Source organism: Diabrotica undecimpunctata, chromosome 10 (genome assembly GCF_040954645.1).
Source record: "Diabrotica undecimpunctata isolate CICGRU chromosome 10, icDiaUnde3, whole genome shotgun sequence".
Classification (NCBI taxonomy): domain Eukaryota; kingdom Metazoa; phylum Arthropoda; class Insecta; order Coleoptera; family Chrysomelidae; genus Diabrotica; species Diabrotica undecimpunctata.
Window position 1 is genome coordinate 10,728,551 of NC_092812.1, and position 27,394 is coordinate 10,755,944.

General features: G+C 31.4%; 1 protein-coding gene across 1 annotated transcript; it reads left to right on the forward strand.

The window, feature by feature from the left end:
* The first annotated feature begins 9,319 nt into the window (after positions 1-9,319).
* On the forward strand, positions 9,320-13,596 carry LOC140452128 (uncharacterized). The gene is made up of 4 exons (XM_072546209.1): positions 9,320-9,426; positions 10,796-10,862; positions 12,261-12,330; positions 13,346-13,596. Exons 1-4 carry the CDS (start codon positions 9,387-9,389, stop codon positions 13,502-13,504), a joined length of 336 nt encoding a protein of 111 aa, XP_072402310.1. The 5' UTR covers positions 9,320-9,386; the 3' UTR covers positions 13,505-13,596.
* The last annotated feature ends 13,798 nt before the right edge of the window (positions 13,597-27,394 follow it).

The window sequence follows — 27,394 nt, forward strand, 5'->3', positions numbered from 1 at the left end:
GTCAAACATCACAATGGCTAAAACAACGCATCACACAACATAAAAGTGATTGCTGCTTGAGAAAAAATACTTGCGCAGTGGTTGAGCACTATGAAAACTCTGGTCATATGCTAGACTATAACAAAGCTCACATTTTGGCACAGACTGATAACTACAAAAGTAGATTATTTCTTGAAATGTATTACATTAACAAAAATAAAAACACTTTAAATTATAAAACGGACACTTTACAGTTAAGTATCATATATTGTAACATTGAACAAAATGTATAAATATTCAAAATAGCCAACATTCATCTTAATAACAACTAACCTTAATAGTTCATCAAAGAAATATTATTCTTCTAACTTTTCTTTTATTGTTATTTTTATTTTTACATTTGAAATAATTTTAATTTTTTATCATATAGCTGTAACGAACGTGCTTAAGACAATTTAATCTTGACATTCAATATTTCAAATACTTCAATGTCAGTTTTTATTTGCGAAATCTTTTAAATTCTGTGAGTGTTTTAAAATGTATTTTACGCCATTTTTTGTAATGTTCAAATTGTTTTAGTTTACTCCTGAGGAAGCTTTTAAATAAATGGCGAAATATTGAGTAATTTAGAAAAAAGAAAGATTTTTATTACAGACCACTTTACCCGATAATTTGAACGTATTTATATATATATATATATATATATATATATATATATATATATATATATTATTTATGTTACATTACAATTACAATAAATCACCGAGAACTGTCAATTTTGAAATACGTTAGTGTCATGTCTAATTGACAAATTTTTTACGTGTTTGGTTCATACGCTGGTATATGTGAGTTCGAATCCCAATATGAATTTCCTTTTTTATTTTTGAAATATTGAAACCTCACGTTAATCTTATTAAATATATGTAATATACGCAAAAATATTAAATTTTAAAATAAAATGAAAATTTACAACACAATCGAAGTTGTTGGTATTTTATTTTTATCTTCCACAAACATTTTTTGAAGTTATATTCTAAACGCGCGTTCGACGTTGGAAATTTGTACGGGAGTGAATCGGCAAAATCAATATATGTAAGATATAGGTAAGAGAGAGACAGAAGATATATTTTCTCTCTCTTTCTCTCTCGAGAATAAAAATCCTTCCTTTTGTAAATATATTTCTTATTTATTAATATTATTATTTTTTTATTAATTTTATTATCATGGTAAATTAAAAATATGCGTAAGTAAATTATGTATATTGTCGTTTGTAAATAATTATGAATATTGCATTTTAATTGGTATTGTATTATTATATTGAATTATGTTGCAGTGTATTGTATTGTTTTTTGTATTAATAACAAAAATGTGTATGTGTATGTATGTGTAAAAAAATTTTTTTGCATTCAACTCCGTTTATACATATATGAAAATAAAAATATACATTTTCAATAAAATATTGATTCAATCCTTCATTTACTATCACCTTTTCAATACTCCCATACCTAATTCTTTTTCTCTTTCTGCCCTCTCTTACCTATAGCATTACATATGTAATGATTGTGCAGACTGACTCCCATATAAATTTGTAACGGCGAACGGGTGTATAGAAGTATAACTTCTACTGACAGTCCCACTGGACTGCCACACCCGTTCTTTAAATCATCATCTTCATCAAAATTATTTTCAAGGATGGGGTACATTTTTGGATGAATGGATTCGTCGGCAAATAATATTGTGCAACTAACAACCATACCAATTCAAAGCAGATCAAAAAACGTCAAATGCAACCCAAAAAAATGTCTTGATAGTGTGGATCACTTGAGGCAAATTATAAGTATGATATATGATGAAGAAATGATGACCAATGCAAGGAGGGCACCGTAATGGTATCTATACAGTAAACGGCTAAATTATGGAATATTATCATTATTTTGAGAACCGTCGAGTTTTGAGGGAAATCCCGAAATAGGTCGATTTTTGTTATAAAATACCCATGTTATAACGTACATGGAGTTGGGATGATGTCACCGGTGTAGGTGTAGTGACGTAATAGTTAATTTTTTTAAATAGAAATCGGTGTAATGCGACACCTCATTTAAACGAGAATTTAAATCTCTATTTAACGACATTACATCTTTAACTAAAATATTTTTTTAGGGTACAATTTTTTTTTAAATTTTATTCAACTAAATTACAACTAATGATTTAATTAATAATGTACTTTAGAGTAACCAAATTATGCATAATAATTATTTTAAATTAAATGTTTGAAATGCCATCCATCGGTTTCTTGACAATATGCGAATCTACGGACACATTTATCAAGTACATTGCGGATGACTTCGGGAGAAATTAGACTCATTTCATGCCTAATTTTATCTTTCAAGTCCTGTAGGTTTTTTGGTCTATTGACATAAACTTTTGATTTTATGTAACCCCACAGGAAAAAGTCTAGAGGTGTTAGATCTGGCGACCTTGCTGGCCACTCTATAAAACCTCGGCTTCCGATCCACCTCGAAAGATTAACGTACTTCACGTGCGTAATGCGAAGGGGGTCCATCTTATTGAAACCAGATATTTTCACTAGATAAATTTGGATTATTGGCATTTGGATACATGTTAGCAAGGAGAGGTATAAGTTGATTTCTTAAAAAAGTTAAATAACGTTCTCCTGTCATCCAATGTGGGTTTTCTTGACTCCAATATCTGCAATTTTGACGATTCACGGTACCATGTATAAAAAATGTGGCTTCATCGGAAAAAACGATTTGATTAATGAAATGTGGATTGCGGACTATTTTAGTTACTGTTGATTGGCTGATGGGTCTAACTATGCCACTATCACTTGCTTGAATTAACATTTGACAAAATTGAGTCAGCATAAAAAACCAAAGAAAATAATTTTTGCATTCCGTATATCAAACGGTAGAATATGCATATATCTATCATCTAAAAACCTAGTAGATAAATTTATAGCAGAAACAAAGAAGATAATAGTAAATGAAAATATACTACAAGCGAGAAGATTAATAACTCCATCAGTCCGCTTAATTCTGTACAATACAAGTAAAAGCATACCTTCTAACTTAATAATAGATGAATTAATAAAATTAGTTTAAATCCTCTCTTTGACCTATCATACCTACAGATAGGAACAACCAATCTTGCAGTCAGTCATATTCTAAGCTGCGGAAGACAATTTTTTTACCTTTTCCAGACAACTTTTTCCTACCTGAATATTTTATCATCAAATTGGAACAAACATCTTACCGCATATTTATAGCCCAAAACGAAACATATTTCAAATGCAAATTAACTGGAAACCAGACAGCTAATTGCCCAAATATTTCACCTTCTAACCGTTCTCACAATGATAGTGCAATGCAAACAGAAATGAGATAAAATTCATCAATAAATCCTAGTCAACAAGATAATCTACAAAATACTCCCACAATCTTAAATACCACTCCCTCCAAACTTACTACGTCTTTTCAAATCGCATTATAAAGAGTAGCAATTCCAAATTTATCAGTAAACCAAACCCAACAATGCTTACTACAAAATACATCTATACGTTTGACGACTTCTTTACTTAACACTACAATCTCAACACCTACATCGTCTGAGTCATCCTCTATTACCCAAAAACATAAATCAACCTTACCCGAAACAAGTCAACACTTACCTCCAAGTAAAAATACACATATGAATTCTCATGAATACCAGATAACTTGGAATAAGGCAACCGGAAAAAGAACCCTAGAAGATGCAATCACGCCACAGGCCGAAGAAAACTTTGAAAAACCTAAGCTTCAATTAAAGAAAAAACCAAAACTGATGACAAAAACTTAGAGATGAGATACCAAATTTCCAAACATTACTAGAACCAATAAGAGAATATGTAGAAAAGGAAAAGCAATTGTTAAGCTTCGATTAAGCAGTGGATCTATTCGAAAATATACAAAAACCAAAAGACATAATCAGCGTAACAAATCTGTACTCAAAAGACTCTTATGCATTATAAAGTTTCTAACGGAATTACATCTATACTACATTGACAAAAGAATAAAAACCAAAAGCATCAAATTTTTAAAGAAAAAACTATGCACGATGGCACGTAGCCGCGTATGAACTACTGCATCGTAAGTGAACTTTCTGTTGTTCACTCTACTTTTTTTACGTTTTCTTGTTTTTTTTTATGGGCATTCGTCCTCCTTCCGCAGCTTCTTTGCGTATTTTTAAAATAGTACTAAAACTTACTCCCGTCATCGCACTTACTTTATAGGTGAAACTTCTAACACTTTCACCACTTCTTAAATTTAGATGATAATTAAATACATTTAAAACAATTTGTTTTGCACGGATATCCGATATTCCCTTGGCTTAATTTTTGAATTCCCATTTTCAATTAACATTTAACTGTAAAGTCAGAATAACAACTGAAGAACCACAAAGCCTTATTATCATTATGTAGTCTCAGAGAACGACATACAATCGCTGACATACGCGATTTAACTAAGCAATATTTTCTACTGATTTCTATGATTCATGGTATATGGTATTCTTACCGAAAAACAAATAAACTGTCGTTACTATAATTAAAATAAGATAAAATAAAATTATCAATACTATTTATTTAATTAAAATCGTTTCCCCTACTTTTCATGTCTTGTTTCGAATGGGCACTTTTGGTCAATTACGTTAAAAAACATTAATTTAATTCATGTCTGTGGAAACGAAAATACAAATTACACAACCCTGAATCGTGCTTGTGTTCATTGTGGCATCGCCGCGCTTCTACCGTCCATAAGAAATACATGGCCCTATCTCCGCAATGTTATTTTCTTAACGTGGAACGCTCTATAACGGAATTACATCTATACTACATTGACAAAAGAATAAAAACCAAAAGCACCAAATTAATACGAAAACTAGGCAAACACATAGGTATACTCTCTGCAGTGAAAACTTAAATGTCGGAAGAAGATTCTGCCTCATCGGTAAATAATTCCTCTAAAAATAATAGGATCACTGTTGACTTCATGTTTCTTCTATCACATTCAAGTTTACAAGGAAATGAAGAAGCAGATGAACTAGCCCGCTTAGTATCCTTTAGCTAGGACTCCATTCTTATTAATGGAGTTTCTTGTGGTAAATTCAAGTCAGAAATAAAATATAAAGTGTTGAGTGCGTGGCGAAATAAGCGGAGTGCATGGCAAGGTAAACTAAAGGTAATCGAACAATTAGTGAAACCGTGGCTCCAACTCACAGAGAATAGACACGACTAAGTGAGAATAGCGCGTTTGTGACTGGGACACATAGATTTGACACATAAACGCCTATTTGCGCAGACTGTGCCGCCAATATGTGAGAATTATCAAGTAACACTCTCCGTGGAGCATATAATAACTTGGTGCAAAACATATGAAGCAGCAAGAGGGAAGCGCACTATCCCAAATAATATAAAGGAATCCTTAGAAAAAAACATGAACATTAAAAACACAATAAGTTATCTTAAGACTCAGGACTGTATCAATTATTGTAATTTTTTCTAACTTTACCTGTATTATATTTTTTAGGTCACTAATAACCCTTGTGGTTAAATCGTAAATAAATAAAAAAAAATTGTTAATAAGTAGTTGACAAACAATATTAAGGAAGTCTCTAGAAAATACAATTAAAGACTAGTAGAAAATGCAATCCAAAACAAGAAAAGCATTAATTATTAAGAGGAAGCAAATAATTGGTCTAACAAAAGAAAACACCATTGCAGATAAACCAAAAAAATACAACTCGTGACTAAATTTTTTAACGAAGTATACAAAGCCCTGAAACATTTAAAGAAGCAACCTGTAACCAAGAATATGCACTAGAAGTCATATCCTTAAAGCTTTTTATCGCAAATCTAGAAAATATACTTAAAAAAATGAGCTTTGTAATGTAGAAAATGTAGTAAATAGAAAAAATGAGAATAAGAAAAAAGGATTATCCATTAATAAATATTCTAGTTATCTGAGATTCGCAGATAAAATCGTTCTGCTCGCTAATACTTCTTAGGGTGCCGGTTCGTTCCGAACGTTGGCGATCATTCTGGCTATGATGACTTTGTTGGTTGCTATTCGAAATAGCTGTTTTGAGGTCTCTTTATTCCATGCTCACTAATACTTCTGCAGAATTACAAGAATTTATAATCGACCAAAATGAAACTAACAATGAAATAGGCCTAAAAACGAACTTGGCAAAAACAAAAATTTAACACAATGTAGTGAATGTTGTAGTAGTGTATAGTAGTTGTAATATTCAAGAAACGTTAACAGATCAAGACGACGTCCAAACTTAAGATGGGACTATGACATGCAACAAACAGGTAGAACATGGTACCATACCTCGGAATGAATCCGGATAGTAGGGGAGAATTCGTACAAAGCCGCCTTTCTCTACTTCTATGTGCGAACTCACAAATCAACTATATGTACTGAATTTTGTCGGGTCTAAGTTAGAAGTCGAGATGTAACGGTGTACACATCGTATCGTTTTTTTAATCTTAAAAAAAAAAGCTGTACAAGAAAAGAAATTATATGTAATAGGGAGTGGCAACAAACTGTTTAGTGGTTTGTTGACAATATATGTATAAAATATTATAGTTGTATTTAGCCTAGTTTTTTTTTAGAAATTATTTGCAAAAATTTGTCTTCAGGTAGGTCGAATCTGGACACCATGGTGCGACAGTACAAGAAAAAAAGTAGGTATAAACTTCATGAATTACAATTTAGAAAATATGGAGAGAGCTATTTCTAATGCTAGAAATAAATTGCATGATAGACTCAAAGGCAAATCGACATTTCAACAAGGTGGACAAAATGCTCGTAGTGCACAAAAAAAAAAGAATGATAGCACAAGGTATCACAAAATTTTATGAATGGGGATTTCCCATGATCCATTCCGATATAAAAGTCTTAATAAAAAGCTATCTGGACAGAAAAAGACAAACTATTAAAGTTTTTAAAAACAATCTACCCGGGATCGACTGGTTTATACATTCCTTAAGCGAAATAATGTTCGAACAGATCGTATGGTCCAAAATATAAAGCGGTGCAAGGTAAATGTTACACGAGAAACAGTTTTATACTATTTTAAGAATTTCAAAAACAGACTTATAGGCGTTCTCCCATCTCACATTGTCAATTACGACGAAACTAATTTAACTGACTACCCGGGTAGAATTAAAATGTTGTGACGCCGTAGATCAAAAAGGGTCGAAAGAATAATGGATTCGAGCAAAGCCAGCACAAAGTTATGATGACTATCAGCGGATCAGGTATACTTTTATCCCCATGTATGGTGTACAAATCGATACACTTATATCCATCATGGGTAGAGTGAGGGCCAGAAGGGTGTGTCTACAATAGAACAAAGTCAGGCTGGTTCGACTCTCCAACATTCAAAGACTGGTTCGATGCAATTCTTCTCCCATATCTTAAAAAATTGCCAGGGAAAAAAGTAATCAAAGGCGATAACTTAGCTAGCCATATGTCTATACATGTTGTCGAAAACTGCGAAAAGTATGACATTCAGTTTGTAATGCTGCTTCCAAATGCAACACAATGCAAAGTCGTGGCAAAATACCCTTACAGAATGGAAAACCAAAAATAGAGGATGAATTTTCAAGTCTAAGTTTTCTGGGATATTTAAAAAAGCCATTGAAGCCATTGTTCATATCAAAGATAATATTACAACTGGTTTTAAATCTTGCGGAATTATTCCATTAAAGTCAGACGAGGTCATCAAAAAGTTATCAGCTAGTGAACCTTCAGAAACTAAAAACCAAGACCACTGGACCTACACTCTTCAAAACTTTCTTCATTAAACTAGACAGGGCGCAACCCAAAAACGTTTAAAAACACGGGGCAAAAGGTTACAGGTGCCTGCAGGTAAAATGGTAAGCGTAGGAGATTTAGAACAACCATTAATCGGAGAAGAAAAATGAAACTAAAGAATATAGAACAAGTAGTGAGGATGACCAAAGTGGAACAGAGCTGCAGACTAAAGAAGAGGCTGAGGGGGAAAGTGAACAAATTGAAATGGATGAGACCAAATGTTTTATAGACATTAATACTTTCGTACTTGTTTAATTAATTTCACCAAAGAATGTAGATAAATATTATGTTGGGAATATTACAAAGGTAATTGATAAGAAAAATTTTTTTCTTTATCTTGTCAATTTTCTTAAAAATCAAACATCAGATAAAATGGAGATCTATTTTTCGTATCCCCAAATAAAAGATGAAAGTGTACTTGAGGGGAGTCTAATTTCAAAATTCTTGAAAATGTGACGGATATGAGACGTCAGAGATACCAATTTCCTATTATATTACGAATGGAAAATATTTGAATCAAATAATTTTTTTCCAGTTTTTAGTTTAAATGAGGAATTTAATTTTTTTTTTGTTAGTCTTATTTTATAGAATGTGTTTAGAATTAAGGAGCCCTGTTTTACTATATATTCATGCTGCTTTGTCGAAATAATTTTTTTTCAAGTTTAAAATCTTTTTTTTATCTTATTTTTTTTCTGTCCAAATGTTTTTTGTCTTTTTTTGTCCGAATTAGCCCCTCTTCACGACCGAATAAGTTGTATAATACAAAATAATGCTATGTCCGGTTTTACCCCAAAAATAGGGGCAAATTCGGACATTAAATAACCCAAAAAATTAAAGTATGGCAGTAAATTTTTTTAACTTTTATCAGAATCCCTTATGCCGAGGGTATTAAAGTAGTTAAATTATTTTGTTAGAATTTTTAGAACTACTTCAAACGATTTATAGTCAAAAAACCGCGAAAATCGTCCAGATTTACCCCGAGTGACGGTGCAGAGAAGGAAATATTAGACAGTAGTAGGAAGGAATCTAGAATGGCAATGTAATATAGGCTGCAGCATAATCTGTAGCAGATGCTGAGAATGATCATCAATATATATAAGTAGACTTTGTAACTTTCACATTTACGAAAAAGCGACTGAAAAATAATTTAAGTTATCGAATATACTACACATAGAGGTTAAACATTTTAACTTCTGACAATGTCAAATCTTCAGACTGTAGAATTAATCAAGATGACCTATTAACATTGACTGATATTATGTAGATTTATTATCAGTAAAGCATCAAATTTTCTGTATTACACAAAAGAAGTTTTTTTAAAATCTTAAATGTTCATTATGTTATAATAAGTACTTCACCTTATCGTCTATGGAAATCAAAGTTAACAAATATAGAAATGTAGTGGGGAGTATTAACAATAACAAAAAACTTAATAAGTCAAGTAATCCTTTTTGTAAGTGGTTGACTTCTTATTGTATATAAAGCTAAACTGACTATGCACATTATTGTGAAATACAATTCTCAAACATGAAGACTACATTGGTTTTGACTCTCTTGTTCTGCGTCGGTAAGTAGTAAATTTTCTTTATATTTATTAAGTATAACCATTTTATTATTCTTAACTGTTCATATTTGAATATTATACACTACTTATTATACAATGCTTTATTTATATCTGTGTACTTTTGATGTACACTGAGTACTGAGTATCTCAGGGTCAGAAACCAAGGAGGCAATTTTAGGAGGCGAAAAAAATAACAAAACTGTTACAGCCACAAATATACAGTAGAAACGCTGATGATTATTATTATTAGCAGCTTATATTATTAGCAATTTGGCAATATGTTAAGTCTAACTACACACTGAGGTTAATTCAAGCTTATATATTAACTTAATTTCCGTATTCTTCTTATTCTTAATTTTCAACTTATCATTTTGTTATTAAAATCTCTCTTCTCTATATTTTTTCACAAAATTTTTGTCTTGGTACTAAACAAAGTGTTAAAAGCTTTTTTAAGGTATATGTTCAACAAATACATTTTTTTCTGTTTGCTAGTATTTATCTATTATTTTGATGTAAATAAATGGTCCTGGGGCCCTTTCTAAATCTGCTTTGTTATTACTCAATTATGCTGCCAAATGATAAAAAAGCTACCAATGTGAATCCAAAATACTAGTGTATAGTATTGTATTGTAGTAGAATATCTAGGCTACCGGTTTCGAGGCTTACAATATTATGAACCATCGTCAGGCCACAGTACATAGGTCTTTGTTTTAACAAAAACTAAAGGCTAAAAAACAACATCATGAAATAAAAAATGAACACCTAATACAAATAACTAAAATCAAAATGGAAACAATCAACCAAATAACTTCAACAGATTGTTTTCTTCTTGATAGCAGTAAGTTTATAGTATCTCTTAACAATATTCTCTTCATCTGTTAATTATTTTATTTTCTTTTGTAAGGATTTCGTTTTACTCTTCATTTTTGTGCCTCAATGTTTAGATTATTTCATGGATTTTAGAACTCCATCAAACAACTTTAACGTTACTGTTTGTTTTCATCTTTTTCCAAATTTTTTTGTCCCTTTTTACTTTTGTAACAAATTCTTTTACTAATCTTCTGCATTTTTTAAATTCTTCATAGTTTTCTGCTGTTTTATTTTGTAAGTATATTTTTGAAGCTTTTTCTTGTTTTTTTGTTTTTAAACATTATTTAAAAAGTTCATGATATATCTTCAAATATCTTTTATTCCATAAAAAAATTTAATTGATTGTTATTTTGTTTATTTGTATTTACCTGCGTATCTGGCTACCGAATACTGGATCCATCGGTAGCATCCAACAAAAACTTTAAGATAAAAGTTATTTCATTTTAAAAATTTCTAACATTAAAAAGCTGACTTGTGTCTTAGAGCTATTGTTTACTTTTAGGTCTGACCGTATTCGCTCAAAGAACCCGTGAGCCTGAACCCGAGCCTGCCGACGATCCTGAGCCTGAGTAAGTAAAAATCGTACAAATAAAAGGCAACTTGTTAATAAAATATTTGCCAATCTAGCCTGTTTTATTAAAAACAAATTTTATTTTCTTAGCCTCAATAATATATGTTTAAGGATTTAGTCGCCTCAATAATATATGTTTAAGGATTTAGTCCGCCCGATTAAAAATTTATTTTTTAATACTGTACTAGAACCCCAAAAAATAAGATAATATCAAAAATGAGACTGGAAAAAAGAAAAAGATGGTATTTTAGAAGATAATTAATTGATTTTGTTTAAAACAGATCTTATTGCATAGAAAGCTGAAGCAAGTTTCCTACTTACCAAATCGATATAAAGGAATAATTTAAGGTTACTGTCTATAAAAATGCCAAGAAATTTATCCAGAATTAACGATACTGATCTGTAATCATTTATGAAAATAACAAAAAGTAGAGGACTCGATACTGAACCTTGTGATACTCTACGTAAATGCTTTTGTGACTAGAGTGAGTATAATTTGCTCTTACTGGTTGTATCTTATTTTTCAAGTAGGATTGAAGTCAATTTAAAGAAGTACCTAGAATTTCGTAGAAATTTAGTTTTTTTATCAAAATGTCGTGATTTATACAATGAAAAGCTTTGGCATAGTCACAAAAAACAGTGTCAGCGTAACGATTATTGTTTAGTGCTTGATAGACTTTAGGTAGTATAAAAACATATTATTACTGGTACATTTATTAGATAAAAAGCAGAACTGCCTTTGTAATAAAATGTTGTTTTCAACGAGAAAGGATATAGTCGAAATGATATAGAAAGTCGGGTTTTTATAAGTCTTTTAATAATTTTGGGTAGTACCGGTAGTGAAACAATAGGTCTGTAGTTGCATGCATTGATTTTCATCCCCTTTATAACGAGGAGTAATAATGGCTGTCTTGAGGCACTCTGGAAGTATATCTATATCTTTTTTAAAGTAATCATTAATTAGTGAAACCAGGACTTCTTCATATTTTTTTGGGAAATTTAGAAAAAATTTTATGGATAATTTATCAGTACTACAGAAAAATTTACTCTTGATACTATTGATTGTTTAGATTAGTTCAGAATTATCAACTGGTCTTAAAAATACCGAATTCGAGACATTTTTTAAATTCTGGAGATAGAGGGTATGATCTTGTTGTGGCAAAATAGTAGGCGTTATATTTTTACGCACATTAAAAAAGTATTCATTTAGCTTTTTAGATTTGGAAGATTTGAGACGGGTTAGTTTAATTTCTAAGATTGTTTATTATGACTGAGTTTCTTTTGCAACATTTTTGGACCTCAATAATAATAACCTCAATAAACTTAATATTTTAAAAAATAAAGTCTATGAAATTGAGTGAATTGAATTAATAGAAAAAGTCGTTTCTTTCTACAGATTTGACTGCGACAACTGTATATTATTTACCACTGTTATCAAGGATTTAGTCGAAGATGGAGAAACCTTGGTAAGTTTTATAAGTAACACTACAGTCATCAAATGTGTGTTCTTAACTGAAAATTTTGTTTTACATACTTTACACGTTTTACAAACTTTTGTATGACTGGCATTAAATTAATCGATTTCATTACTAATAATTAAAAAATATTTAAAAGATGCAATATTACGTGCATATTTTGAATAAAACAAAATCTGTATGTGAGGAGCTACAAATATACCTATAACAATAAAACGCTGAAAACTTGGTTTTCAAAACTTCCACAAAATTTATTATATTATGTTATGACTATAGTTGTTCCCGCAAAAGTGCCTTTCTCAATTTTTGGTATGTGATTACACTTTATAGTCTTTAACTAAATAGGTTGAGGAAAGGAGAATTGTTTGACTCAAATTTGTCATTCAGAATTAAATCTGTATTTTTTAGTTTGTTAATTTTCATTGATTCTATCTACTAAAGATAGCTTAAGGTATTTATGTTGCATGTGAAGAATTTAAAATCCGTCATTAAAAGAATGATTATGATCTAAAAGGTGAAGTGCGTATGTAGAATCTGCGGAATTTTATACCGCTGCCGAGATAAGTGATCTATGCGATTGTCAGTATTCTTGCAATTTATTATATTTTATTAAAATTACGCATCAGAAGTCATAATTATGGACCCTTTTTAAATAATGCTTTGATATATTTATATTCATTTGCGTTTCTGTCTATATTGTAACTTTCTTTTTCACATTTGAAAATCTTGCCATCTGTAAGTAGGTTTGTATGAGAATTATTACATAAAATAACATATCTTATAAGTATATAGTTTGTTCTATTTTTTATTTATCTCACTATCTATATTTGGATGTTTCTTATTTAACTAACCTTGCTCTTTATTATTTTACAAATATAATATCACTTTTTATTCATTCATCAATATCGTATTGATATTACTCATAATCTTAATTCTTAATTTTTAGATACTCTAAATTTATAAATTTAAACTTTAAACTAAAATAACCGTTTTTCTCTTATTATAGGACGAAGTTGAAAGAGACGCAGACAGATTATGTGGTGTTTTACCAGGTGACTTGAGAGAATATTGTGAACATAATTTGCTCCCAAAAGTTGATAGAATCTATGGCCAGTTACAGAAACATACTCCCCAGGAAGTATGCGAAAATTTGAACTTGTGTTAGAGATTCATTAGGGCTTTTTAAAAATATGTAAATTTGAAAACGTCTAAAATAAATATTTAAATACAATAATTTTGTTCCGTATTAAAATCATATTTTTTTGTCATAATTTCATCCTTTCTTGTATAAAATAATTAGTGAAATTTGAACCACTACTTGGGCCTGTACCTATACGTACAAAATTTAACTCCTTCAGGAATTAAATGTAAGTAAGCATAGACAAAAGTCGGAAACGGTCTGTAATTTTTAAATCGTCATCTTCATCAAAATTATCTTCAAGGATGATGTAAATTTTTGGATGAATGAATGCGTCGGCAAATAATATTGTGCAATTTACAACCATACCAATTCAAAGCAGATCAAAAAACGTCAAATGCATCCTAAAAATTGTCTGGTTAGTGTGGATCACTTGTGGCAAATGATAAGTATGATATATGAGGAAGAAATGATGCCCAATGCATGGAGAGACAGCGTAATGGTATCTATATATAAAAATGACTTTTAGAACTCTAAAGAACTATAAAGGAATGAAGTTAATGTCATATATAGAGAATAGACGTTTGGCGAGCAAGCGGGAAAAACGTGTTTTAGACACTCATTAATCATGCTAGTTAAATAGTAATTATTGAAGTAAATTTAAAAGTAATTAAGTAAAAAGTTAAGTGAAAGTGATTTTTATACTGGATATTGGAACCGTGAGTAGATCAAATATACTTTTCTATTTGGATTTAGATATTTAAGTAAATCACTGCAATTAGTTATAATTATTATCCAATTTCCATGAACTGGTATCACAACTGTAAAACAGCACCGGATTTCGTCGGTTTAGTTTAGGTTTTTTGAAAGTTGAAAATAATGAAGATATACACACGAATGTTTATTTGGAACCAGATCAATCTGATTTAATGATAATATCAGAATCCTCTTCATCGTCGTCATCTTCGACTGTATTGTCGTACAAACTGTTTGGATTCGGTGTTGCTACAATTAAAATTGCCTTTGCTTCATCGGAAAATGGCAAGATTTTCTGCTTATTCTTTGACCGACTACAATTAATGAGAGGATTAGATGCCAGAAGTAATTTATTTAAAACAACTTCGTGAAAAGTCAAACCGATATTTGCGAAAATGATTATGTGCTTTAGCGGCCTTCTCGGACAATTGCCCTATTGGCAGAATTGTCTTTTCGATCACCTGCGCTCCATGCATTTTAAAATTGTCACCTGCGCTCCATACAATGTGACATATGGTTTGTGACAGTTTGTTTTCTTAATAATTTTTTTGTCTTCTGGTGTACGGGCCTGTCACTTTTTATGGGTTCTTTATATGCTAAATGCAATAACGATTCGAAAAAGCGTATTCTGTCATGGAGTACTGAGAGCCCAAACTTTAAAGATTCTTTTTTAGTGGCACATTTTTCTAATTTATTAAAATCTTTTGATGTCTGACCACATATAACATCGCATAGTTGATGGATGCAGTGTCCGTTACGAGGTTGGAAACTTTTCCGTCTACCATTGTCAGCAAAATATTGTGACTGATTTTCGCTGATGTTGAACTGTCTTTAGTCTCTATCAGATATTTTGCCTGCTTTTGGATGTATTTTATTTCTTCTTTAGTGACATCTTTCGTTTCGTGGACAAATCAAGCTCTGATAGGTCTGCAAAATCTCACAGAAGAAGGAGTAGGATTTTGCCAAATGATTTTTATTGCTTTGCCATCGACAGAAACAACCAATTTCACTGGAATAATCGAGCTCATAAATAAATTTGAATCATTACCTGCGACTTTTTCAAATTTTTGCTTAAATTGAATTTGGTGAGATCCATCACATCCCATTTTATTATTAAAAGTATGTTGCTTTTTAGTGTCATTTAATGTATCTAAGACTTTTTTTAAATATTGTATAAGGCGCAAAGCCGTATGATCCAGCAAAGTTTGTAGTTCAACAGTAAAACTGGTTTTGTCATCGAATGGGATAGTCTGTGGACTAGTACGCATTTCGATGCGCATCGCCAGGCCTCGAATTTTCCCATTGGCTCTTGACCTAGAAATCCCTATTTATCGCTCGAACAGCGCATATAAATATTGGCGATTTTCAGGTCAGCCAGGTCAGTCCCTCACGGGCTCTCCGAGAGCTTATTGCTCTCGGGGCTCTGCTTCCTGCATTTATTTTCCATACTCTGTGGATGAGAATTGTTTTAACTTAACTTGGTGTACTTTATTTCGACGAAAAAATTGTCATGTAAGAAATATCTTACCTTTTTCAAGGCAAGACACCGAAGATAAATATTTTCCAAGTCCATAACCCGAAAATGGACTTAAGTAGAGGAGCTCTCGACAGTATATTCGAAGCCCTCTACATAGCACCCGGGGATATCAGAAGGTGGTTAGACCCTTAATTGTTCCCCGAGGTGACAGTCTCCGTAACAGTTATTTTGTCATCATCTGGGTAGCACTCTTTTTTTTGTCTTTTGCAGCAAAGAGTAACAAGGGTAGATGTACTTCCGTCCGACTTGTAATAAGGTCCTTTGGCTTCGTGTAAAGTTACCGTCTACAAATAACGATAAAGCTTCCTGTGGGGTATATGGTATATTTCATATCCACGTGGTCTTTTTTAGACGAAATTATCGTTCTGATCTTCTTGGCATTCGCCGGAGTTAAAGTTATTTGTTTAATCATCTGTGAAACATGTTTATTCTCGGAAGTATCCTGACTTACACGTGCAGCAAACGTCAACTCCTCGACAGGTACGCAAGCCCGTATTTCTTCAGTTCTCCGCCGCTTGCTCCCTTCACTTAAGTCGTGTAACGTTTAACTGGACGACCGAGCTTAAGTGATAACCACGAAGGAAGTTCTAATGATGTTTTAAGCCATTCTTCATTATTTTTTAGAAATCGTTTATCAGTATTACGAGCTGCCGCCCATTTCTGCTTAAAAATTGCCTTGAAATCCTTCAGAGAACGAGACAATATACTAATATCCTCCCTTGGACATGACGTCATTAGAGCAAGTCTATCTTCCAATAGGGTAAATTTTTCGTCAATTTTCTTTCCTTTGAATTCCATTAGGATACAATATAGTTCCCGTCTGGTGATAGTTTTCACCTTTTCCGAAGTATCTGCAAAAAAATTTATAAACATTTATTATAAAAACATATTTTTTTAATTGCACCTACAAACTGTAAAATAAAATAAAAATATGGGGTGCTTTGGGGTGAGATTTTAATACTGTTTCGATTAGGCAAAGATTCAAACTTTATTACCATAACTTAAATGTAGTGCGACATAGCTCGACACATAAACAAAAACACTAATGTTTCAAAATTTTAGTCAAAATACAACATTATTTAAATGTAAATTGGAAACATAAGTTTAAATGCTGAAACTTAAGGAGAAATTAAGTGTAATATATTATAAAACAAAGTACATACCTTCAACTTCCATATTCAGTAAGAAATTTTCTGATAATCCACCACAAGACGACATACTAACAAAGAGAAATATATAAAATAATTAAAAGTGCTGTCAACAATGACATGCGTTACAGACGAGTGCTGTGTTTTGACTAATTTCTAGGCGCGTGCGATGATAAAATGGGGAAAGTGGGGTGCGCCCTGTATCAAGCGGTTAATGTACTTTACAAAAAGTTCGTTGCTTGTCTCATTTGGTGAATTTTATAAAAACTACTTATGACCGGTTTTTAGGGTCAAATACCCCTTAGTATAAAACTTAAATATTATTTTCGTAAATATTGGGTGGACTTTTCACGAAAATTTTCAAGAATTGATTGTAACAGTGATGTTGGAAATAGATTACTTCTGGCATCTGATCCTCTCATCAATTGTAGTCGGTCAAAGAATCAGCAGAAAATCTTACCATTTTCCGATGAAGCAAAGGCAATTTTAATTGCAGCAATACCGAATCTAAACAGTTTGGACGACAATACAGTCGAAGATGATGACGATGAAGAGGATTCTAAAACTATCATTGAATCAGATTGCACTGATTGCGAATATGTGTTTCAATATCTTCATTATTGTTAACGTAAAAAAAGGGACTTATTTATGTAAAATTGTACTTATTATTGTAAAAATACTAAAATAGTTATTTTTTTATGTATTTTTTATAAAAATTGCAAAATGTCAACGAAATATTGTTTTTAATTATATTTTTTGATAAGATAGGCCCTAAATAATTATGACCGGTTTTTTATTTCAAATACACCTTAGTGGGCAGTCGTACTCGACCGGTGACATATTTTTTCAAAAATTGCGACTGATAAATGAAATTGGTGAAATATTAGTAATAAGTATTTCAGTTGGTTGCCAAATGCACTTTTTTCAACTTGGCATCATGGACTTTTTTAAACATTTTTTGTGGCAGTCAGCCTGTTTAAAGACAGAAATAAAACCAGTTAAGAAAAAGTGGTTAAAAAGAGGAGGGTGTTGTTAAATAAAGGTGTGAAAGACAAAACGAGACTCTGATCGGATCGGATAGGTATCATGCTCATCGTGCTAAGGTTAGACACATAATGGTGGAGATGTAGATAGCCAGAATAATGAATCAGTTTTCATTGGTGAATTATGGGTAGATTTAAAATTGGGTTAGGGGTAATATTAATAAATGTAGATGGTATCCCACTATTTATATTTTTTATTCATGCTTTTTTTTATTCTACTCCGTATATGGGGCAGAATAGAAAAAATTAACAACTATGCATATCAAGTACAAATCTCAACTACTGATTTTTGTATTTATTATTTTATACAATATTTTATTAGGCAATTTCTGCAGTTTGTCTTCATTTCCAAAAAAAATTAAGAAATGCAGAGTGTAGTGATGCACGTATATTATCAGTGACGTAAATAAATCATTCATAAATAAAATATTAATAAAAGTCTTGAAGCTATAGGACGAATAAACAAAAATTTAAATACAATACAAAAAGATAAAAAAAATCTCAATGAGTTTGTTGACATATTATATTAAGTTATTCCGAGTATTGAGTTATTTCCGAGTTATAATACCGCTTTTAAAACTTTATTGACATAACAATTAAAAATAAGTTCGCAATTATATAGCACTGATTATATTCTAATTTGACCGCTTGAAAACTGCCTAAAATGATAATTCGACACCTTATATTTGCACCTATCATTTTTTCATGGTCACTTCTCTTGTTTATTTACTATTTTTTTTAGGTGCTCAATTAAAATGATGGGAATTAATTTCATAATTCCGTTATAATTTGTAGAGTCGCTGTAGATATTGTCCATAAACCACTGGCCCCAATACCATTATTTTTTGAGCGCTCTCGAGTTTATTGCTAGGATAACTTTCTTATCGCAGATTACGGACGAAGCGTTAAAACGCACAGAGTATGATAAATGAGGACAAACGACTGAAACGACTGTAACGACTGATCGTGCGAATCGCAGATTTTATACCTATGTGTACACACATTATATATACTGCGCTCTTTTAAGGGTATATAGAGTTGCACACTCTTCTTTCACTTACTATTTTTCATTCCGCACACACTACGTGGAGTAGTAAACGCAGTCCCATGCGTGTGTCATTTATAACATAAGTATCGTTCGCAGTATGAGTAATAGACGCTTTCAGAATCAGTTCAAAATCCGTATAGTAATCGAGTTGTACCCCTTGACCACCTCGACCACCGAACGAATTTCGAACAACCTTCAATTTAGTCGTTAGTGCCTGGTTTGTTTTATTTAACAGCCTAGCCTGATTTGTCTAAGAGCTTATTTGTAAATAATATTTTAATTTTTGGATAGATTTATGTCCTATGAAATGTCCAGTTTTTATATTTTCAACCAAAACTATCTACTAGTGACTACGTGGGTAATGGTGAAGATGCCATATTATTTAGATGGAATAACAAAAACAACCGGTAACAATTTTTAGGACTTGTCAAAACAATGAAAAAATAGATTTTATATTAATGACCTTTTAGAAACTAAAAAAGTTCCAAAATTGGAAAATGAAGAAAAACTCGCGAAAATTGAAATATTACTATAAAAAATGTTATTAAAATATAAATAAAATCTGCTTATAAAATCTTATGAAATGTATATAAATAAATATAAAAAAAATATTTATGCTGTAAAAAAATTAATAAGTCCGGGCGATGAGTTACTTAAGAAGTAAGATACTCTTCTTACAATTTAAATGCAGAGGGTAAATCTATCAGCGACAATCCTGAACGACTCTGTCTTATTCCCAATAAGCCACTGGAACACTGTAATATACTTTAAGGAGTTCAGCCAATTGGTTTGACAGTCTTTGGCTCATCCTAAAATGCTCGACATCCAGCTCATCGTCGAACCGTGGTACGATGGTTTTAAAGTATCCAACGGTTTGTGAGAACTTAGACAAGTTCCAGTAGGTTATTCAAATAATAATTGCTAGAACTGAAATAGTCAGGCATCTTGTATTCTATAACAAAGTTTATTCTGTTAAAAAGATAACCAAAAACGATTAATATTTTGTTCATCTTATTTGCATTTGCGTGTAGTATCGCTTGGTAAATTGTATAGAGTTCTCTTGTTAATATAGTTGCAGTTCTGAAATTCTATGTTTGAGAATCTCTGTGTTGTTAATTATTGCCACTACGACTCCATTTTCAGTTTTAGACGTGACTGTGTAGTATACTGTGTAATCGGAATGGGAGTTAACTAGATTTCTGAAGAGTTGTATACTAAGATTAAGGTTGATACAATTTTTTTAAAATTATCATAGACTACAATTGACCGCTAGAATTTTTATAACCCAAGGTGAAGGTGAAGTTGAAGATATATCATTGTATTAATATAAGGGTGGAAATTGCTTTCAGTTAATCAGGTTTATTGCATGATAGATTTTGCGGGAATATGGAAAATTGAAATTTGAAGAGTCGTTAGCCATGGATATATCTAAAATGTTAGTTATAGAAATTCTGGTATATAGAGTTATGGTAGAAGTGTAATTAAGCGTTAATAGCTGCCTACAAAGCTCTGTAGTAGGTTTACCTATTTCAGCTTGTATGCTATTTACTGAGGTTGTTCTGTAACGTATCCAAAGGTTTTAACATTGTTGTGTTGGCAAATGCAAAATCAGCACGTCCGTAATCAATTTTGGAACGAATTCCGAAACGAAATATGTTCCATGTCTTTTTAAAAATATTACTATTTTGTTTTATTAGAGCAAAACCTGAAACCGGTACCAAGAGAATAACTTAATAGTTGTTTGGGATGTACCCTGGATTTTTAAACATAAACTACTTTATCATGTTTATTCAACTAATTAGATTACACATAAAAAAAACTTAAAATAACATTAAATGTGTTGAGAGTCTGAAAATGAATTGTGGATGTGCATTGGATGGAAGTTTGTCTCTCACTCGTCATTTGGTGGTGGATATAGTTGGGACGGAGTCTTAACAATAGTTTATTTAAGTGTTCTTGTAATATTGATGCAGATCCTTGTGAGGTTCCGTTCTGTTGTACTCTAAGATAGGATATAGCACCATTTGTTCGGACTTTCGGACTGTTTTAGGATAATTAATATATGATATTTTCACACTGTATCAAATGCTTTAGTTATATCATACATTTTTGCCATACATTTTTGATTATTTTTAAAAGCTTCGTGAATAGCGTTTGTTGGTGAACAAACTCTGATAAAAGAACATGTTGATAATATAGGACAATATGATTTTGGTTTAGGTAGCTTTATTTAATAATAGAAAGAACAATGGCATTTTTCCAGATATTTAAAACTGATTTTTGTGACCAAATACTAATAAAAATTTGTAATACAAACTTTTGAGCTTCTATGAGAAGTTTTTTTAACAAATTGTATTGTTATGTCGTCTGGACAGGGTGAAGTATCACTCATGCTATTAAGTGCTTCTTGAAACTTCCCATTACTAAGAGATGTATTGAAATGGTTAAATTCGTCTGGATTTATTAAGTATTGCCTCCTCCTGTTGTTTGTAAGTTGAGAACTCTTTACTGTAATTTTGGCTAAATTAGAATTTTGATAGGTATCAGCTAGTTAATTTACTATATCCTATGATCAGATAGTAACGTACCTTCTTTTTCTAGACTTACGATTTGTTGGTAAGTATGCTGTCCTGATATTTTTTTAGCTTGAAATATTTGGAGATAAACTTTGAAACATTTGAAGAAGCAAGCAGTAACTTGGAAAATGTACCAGAAGTCCTTTCGGAAAAAATATATATTACAATGACAAAAACGAAAAGCGGTAAATCAGCTCAAGTAGATGGAATTACAGTAAAACTGGTTAAATACATTGGCATACAAAAACTTAAAAATCTTAGCGTGTATATCCCATAACCGTCACAAATCAAGATATATATCAGACCTCTGGAATACAGCAAATAATAATTCTCATAGGCAGCAAAGAGAATACCAAAAACATCAGCCCTATAAGCCTACTATTAATTATATTCAAGACGTTCACAAAAATCATCACCAACAGATTGACAAATGTATTAGATACTGCATAGTCTAGATGGCTGGCTTTAAAAGTAGATTCCAGTATCGATCGTTCCTTTGACCGAGTCAGTCGTTAATTTCGTTAAAGGCCGAGCCGGTTCCTAATTACTTGGTATTTGGATTTAACTTTTTACATATAAGACAATAATTAAAAAGTGTAAACTGATAATTAATACGAAATAATATCGGTCCCCGATGGGGGACAGAAATAAATAAGGGACGTTTTTTATGACGACAGATACTGACATGAATAACAGTGATTTAAGTGTTAATAATATTAATAATAAATCTAGTGAAGATAGTGATGTCCAGAAAACAGCGAAGCAGTTGGAACCGAAAACATTCAATCTCCTCTCAGATAAGTACAACGTGCAAAATATTTGGGTATATATAGAAAGTACCGACAATAACAATTTAGGTAGATTGCATCCAATGACTGTTGGTCATATTCTTTTTAAAAAATTTAATCTTAAAGGCATTCTTGAAATTAAAAGTATAGGCCGAAACCGGATTAAAGTGTTATTAAAATCACTTCTAGAGGCAAATAATTTAGTAAAACATTCACTACTGAAATCAGAAAATTTAAGATCATTTATACCGAACCATTTACTAGAAATTAAAGGGTTAATAAGAGACGTGGATACTCGTTATGATATCAACTATCTCATGGAAAATATCGAATCAGACTCACGCGTTACTAACATATATAGGTTAAATAGAAAAGTCCAAAAAGAAGACAAAACAGTCGAATTTGTACCTAAAAAATCTATTGTCGTTACTTTTGAGGGGAATATTTTACCAAATCGCATAGCTTTTAATCGAGTTTTTTTTTCGGTTGAACAATTTGTAGGTAGAATAACCCAGTGTTACAAATGTTTGAGATATGGGCATGTATCTAAACAATGTAACAGTACTCAGGAAAGGTGTATAAATTGCTGTGAGATTAAAGATGATAAACACAATTGTGATAAAAATTTGATTTTTTGTATACACTGTAAAAGCAGAGATCACGTATCTATCTCAAAAAAGTGTCCCTCTTATGACAATCAAAAAAAAATTAAAAATATAATGATAGAGCAAAAAACCTCATTTAAGGAAGCCAAAGAAATATCTGAGAATTCCTTATCCAGTTTAGTAAGTCACAATTCCTTTTCACCGCTAACAAATTATGACAAACATTTTCCAGAACTTCCTAACAACGATCGTATATCGTTATCTCATCCAAATCGTAATCAAATCTCTACAAATTTCAATGGCAATCAAAATAATTCCTTTTCCCAACAAACTCATGCGAGGGATAGACCTCCAACGAAAAAAAAGAGAAAATCAAACTCTCCCACTATCCAATCACCTGTTCAAAAACCATTATTTCCATTCACCTTTGGACCTTCACAACCTTTGACAATAAATTCAAATAAACCAAACTACTCTAGTTTGGAAATCAAAAAAAGCAGTTTAGCTAGCAATTTATCAATTTTTATCATGGACTTTATTAATAAAATAATTTCAAGTAACAACAGACAACCTGTTGATATTAACGTAATTACAAGTAGTATAGAACAAGTATTGGAGGATACTTTGAAAAACCAATAAAATTTAATCCTAAAACACGCAATTTAAATATAATGCAATGGAATGCACGTTCTGCTATAGCTAACAAAAATAGTCTGGTACAATTTCTTTTTGATAAAAATATCGACATTGCGCTTATAAGCGAAACTTGGTTTAAAAAAAATCAACAATATAGTTTTAGTGGTTACAATATAATACGCAATGACAGAAACGATGGCTATGCTGGTGTGGCAATTTTAGTACATAAATCTCTTCAATTTGTGGAACATAAGATCAATATAAATTACAATGAAAATATTTTAGTGTGTGCTGTACAAGTTAAATATGGAACTTTATCTTTAAATTTTGTATCTATTTATAAACCTCCAAAAATACAAACAATATATGAAGATTGGGTAAAAATTTTTGAACAGTTTGATGGGCCTTTAATTATAGGTGGTGATTTTAATGCACACCACTCTATATGGGGCTGTCATAATAATGATACCACAGGATCACAACTAATAAATGTCGCAGATGATTTAAATTTAACTGTTTTAAACAATGGAGAACCTACGATTTTAAGACGTCCTGATCAACGGGATTCAGCTATTGATGTAACCTTTTGTTCACCTGAACTAGTTAACAAAACATCTTGGAATGTCATCTCTGATACCCTAGGATCAAATCACTATGTCATTTCTATAGAATTAATTTTTGCAATTAATGAAAATGAAATATCTTCTAAAAATAAATGGAATATTAAAAAAGCCAATTGGGCGTTATATACCTCGACGATTCAGATTTTGCACGATACGAACAACAGTCACTCGGATAATCTAACTGAACAGTACTCATCCTTCATTAATAATATAAATACGGCCGCAGAAGCAGCTATACCCCAATATAAACCTTATAAATGTAAACGACACCCACCCCCTTGGTGGAATATTGATTGTGAAAATATTATCAAACAACGAAAATTGGCTTTAATAAATTACAAAAAAAACACTAATTTTGAAAATTACGTTCAATACCAGGAGATCTCGGCTAGAACCAAAAAAACATTAAAAAATATAGCAAAGAAACATTGGATTGAATGGGTCTCTTCCCTGAATAAAAATACACCAGCTACAACTCTTTGGAATCAAGCTAGAAAAATTTACAGAAAACCAATATCAAAAATAAAATCTTTCGATCAAAAATGGATGGATGACTTTCTTATTAAAGTTGCACCACCAACTGCGAACCCTCAAAAATCCAGCTACATAGATTCAACCCCATCTGAAAAAAATCATTTTCTACTAAAACCTTTCACTTACAATGAACTAATTTTCGCTATAAATGATCGTAAAGATAATTGTCCAGGATACGATCATATCAAATACTCCATGCTTATTAACCTCCCAGAAGTAGCAAAACATTTTCTATTAGACTTTTTAAATCGAATCATTCAAGACAATTCTGAGGTAGATTTTTTTAAAGACATCATTGTTATTCCGATTCTAAAGCCTGCAAAAGATCCAAATTCAGCAGAATCTTATCGACCCATTTCTCTCTTTTCTTGTGTATTTAAAACTTTGGAACGAATGTTAAAACATAGACTAGAATGGTGGGTCCATACCAAAAAATTACTACCAAATAATCAGTTTGGATACAAACGAGGATGTGGAACTTTAGATGCACTAGCTACACTTGTAACGGACATACAGAGTAACTTTTCTAGAAATAACTATTTGCCTACTTTATCTCTAGATATAGAAGGTGCTTATGACAGTGTGTGTTTACCTCGATTAAAAGACAAAATGATCAATCAATTTCAAATACCCACAAATCTGGCACAAACCATAATTAATTTCTACACTAATAGACGCTTATACGTTAGAAACTATAAAAATGAATTTCTTGGACCACGTTATAATAGTTGGGGATTACCTCAGGGATCAGTCTTAAGCCCTTTTCTTTTTAATCTGTATACTGCCGATTTTCATAGTCTTAATATACCAAGTATCACTTACAAAACAATCCAATATGCTGATGACTTCCTAGTCTATACAGAAAGGAGTAAATATGAACCTTCCCTTACAATTTTAAGAAAATTACATGAACATTTCTCAAACTGGTTTTGTGAAAATGGTTTTAATTTATCCACTAATAAATCAAATGTGTGCATTTTTTCACGACATAATATTCCAAACATAAATACTATTTTATTAAATGGCCAAAGTTTAAACGTATGTTTCTAGATCAAAAGTTAACATGGAAAGTACACATCGAGTATATGCTTGACAAAAGTAATAAAGGTCTCAATTTTTTAAAATCAATTTCTAAAACTTGGTGGGGTGCTGACGTAGAAACAGCTTTGCTTTTTTACAAATCTTATATCAGATCCATTCTGGACTATGGATGTATACTTTATGGATCAGCAAGTAAACAAATTTTAAATAAAATTGATGTATTTCAACGGACTGTTCTACGTACTTGTATGGGAGCAATGAAGTCTACTCCAATAGCTCCATTGCATGTTGAAGCTTTAGAACCTCCTTTAAATTTTAGACGGGATTATCTTAGTGAAAAATTTGTATTGAAAAGTTCATATATCAACAATTCTTTATATTCTGGCATAAGCGCGCTAAATACCGAGGATCTAACAAACAGTTACTGGATTCATAAAAATTCACCAACCCTTTGCACGGCCTTTAGAGCCATGTGTAACAATAAGTATACCAACAGTATTAGCAACCTTGAGATTAACGACTATTTCGCATTTTTTAATGAAGCTGATATACACATACCAACATATTATAGTATTCCATCATTAGATTCATGCATCTTAAATTCTTACATAAAAAAATGGCCCATGGCAACTGTAATCTATACAGATGCATCCAAAACATCGGAAGGGACCGGATGTGCTTTCTACATTCCATCCAAGTCAATAGAAAAAATGTTCAAACTACCTCTCAATTGCTCAATTTTTAGTGCTGAAGCTCTTGCAATTCTTGAAGCCTTGAAATATTTCGACAGTTTAAACAATAATGCAGTTTTAATAATATCCGATTCATTATCAGTCTTATTATCTCTCAAAAATACAAAGTTACCCAATTATAATTCTAATCCTTTTATTTACCAAATTAAGAACATACTTGTTAACCTTAAAAATAAAAATAAAACTACGAATTTTATTTGGGTAAAGGCTCATGTTGGTATAAAACATAATGAGCATGTTGATTACATTGCAAAAGCTGCAATAACCTCGGCAGCTGAAATTTTACCAGATGAGAGAATTTGTGTTCCTGATGCTTTTCTCATCTCTAAAAGAAATCAAACAGATCGTTGGAATACCGCCTGGCAAACTTTTTGCGACCACTCAACAACACAATACGTGCATATACAACCACACATCCCCAATTCCAGATGGTTTAAGAATTTCAATACCGCTCGTAAATATACAACAACTTTAATAAGATTGAGATTTTTCCACGCTTGTTATCCTGTTCATCTTGCTCAAATCAAAATATATAATTCAGACTTATGCGAAACTTGTCAAGAACAAGGAGATCTTAACCACATCTTTTTTAAGTGTTCCAAATATCTTCAGCATTCAGGAACTCTTTTAAACAACTTGCAAACTCTGAAAATATTTCCTCCATATCAAATAAATAACCTGTTGGCTACTAATAATAAAAAAGTTTATGATTGTTTGATTAAATTTATACATAGTGCAAATGTGTGTCTGTAGTCAATCTCAGCTAAGCTCGTTAACCTTTGTTCTAACCCAATTGTTTATTTACCTTTCTTTCCGTGACCTATTGCTAG

Coding starts and splice junctions, on each gene's coding strand:
- LOC140452128 (XM_072546209.1), top strand. CDS start 9,387: ATGAAGACTACATTGGTTTTGACTCTCTTGTTCTGCGTCG. Junction 9,427..10,795: donor GACTCTCTTGTTCTGCGTCG/GTAAGTAGTAAA, acceptor GTTTACTTTTAG/GTCTGACCGTATTCGCTCAA. Junction 12,331..13,345: donor TCGAAGATGGAGAAACCTTG/GTAAGTTTTATA, acceptor CTCTTATTATAG/GACGAAGTTGAAAGAGACGC.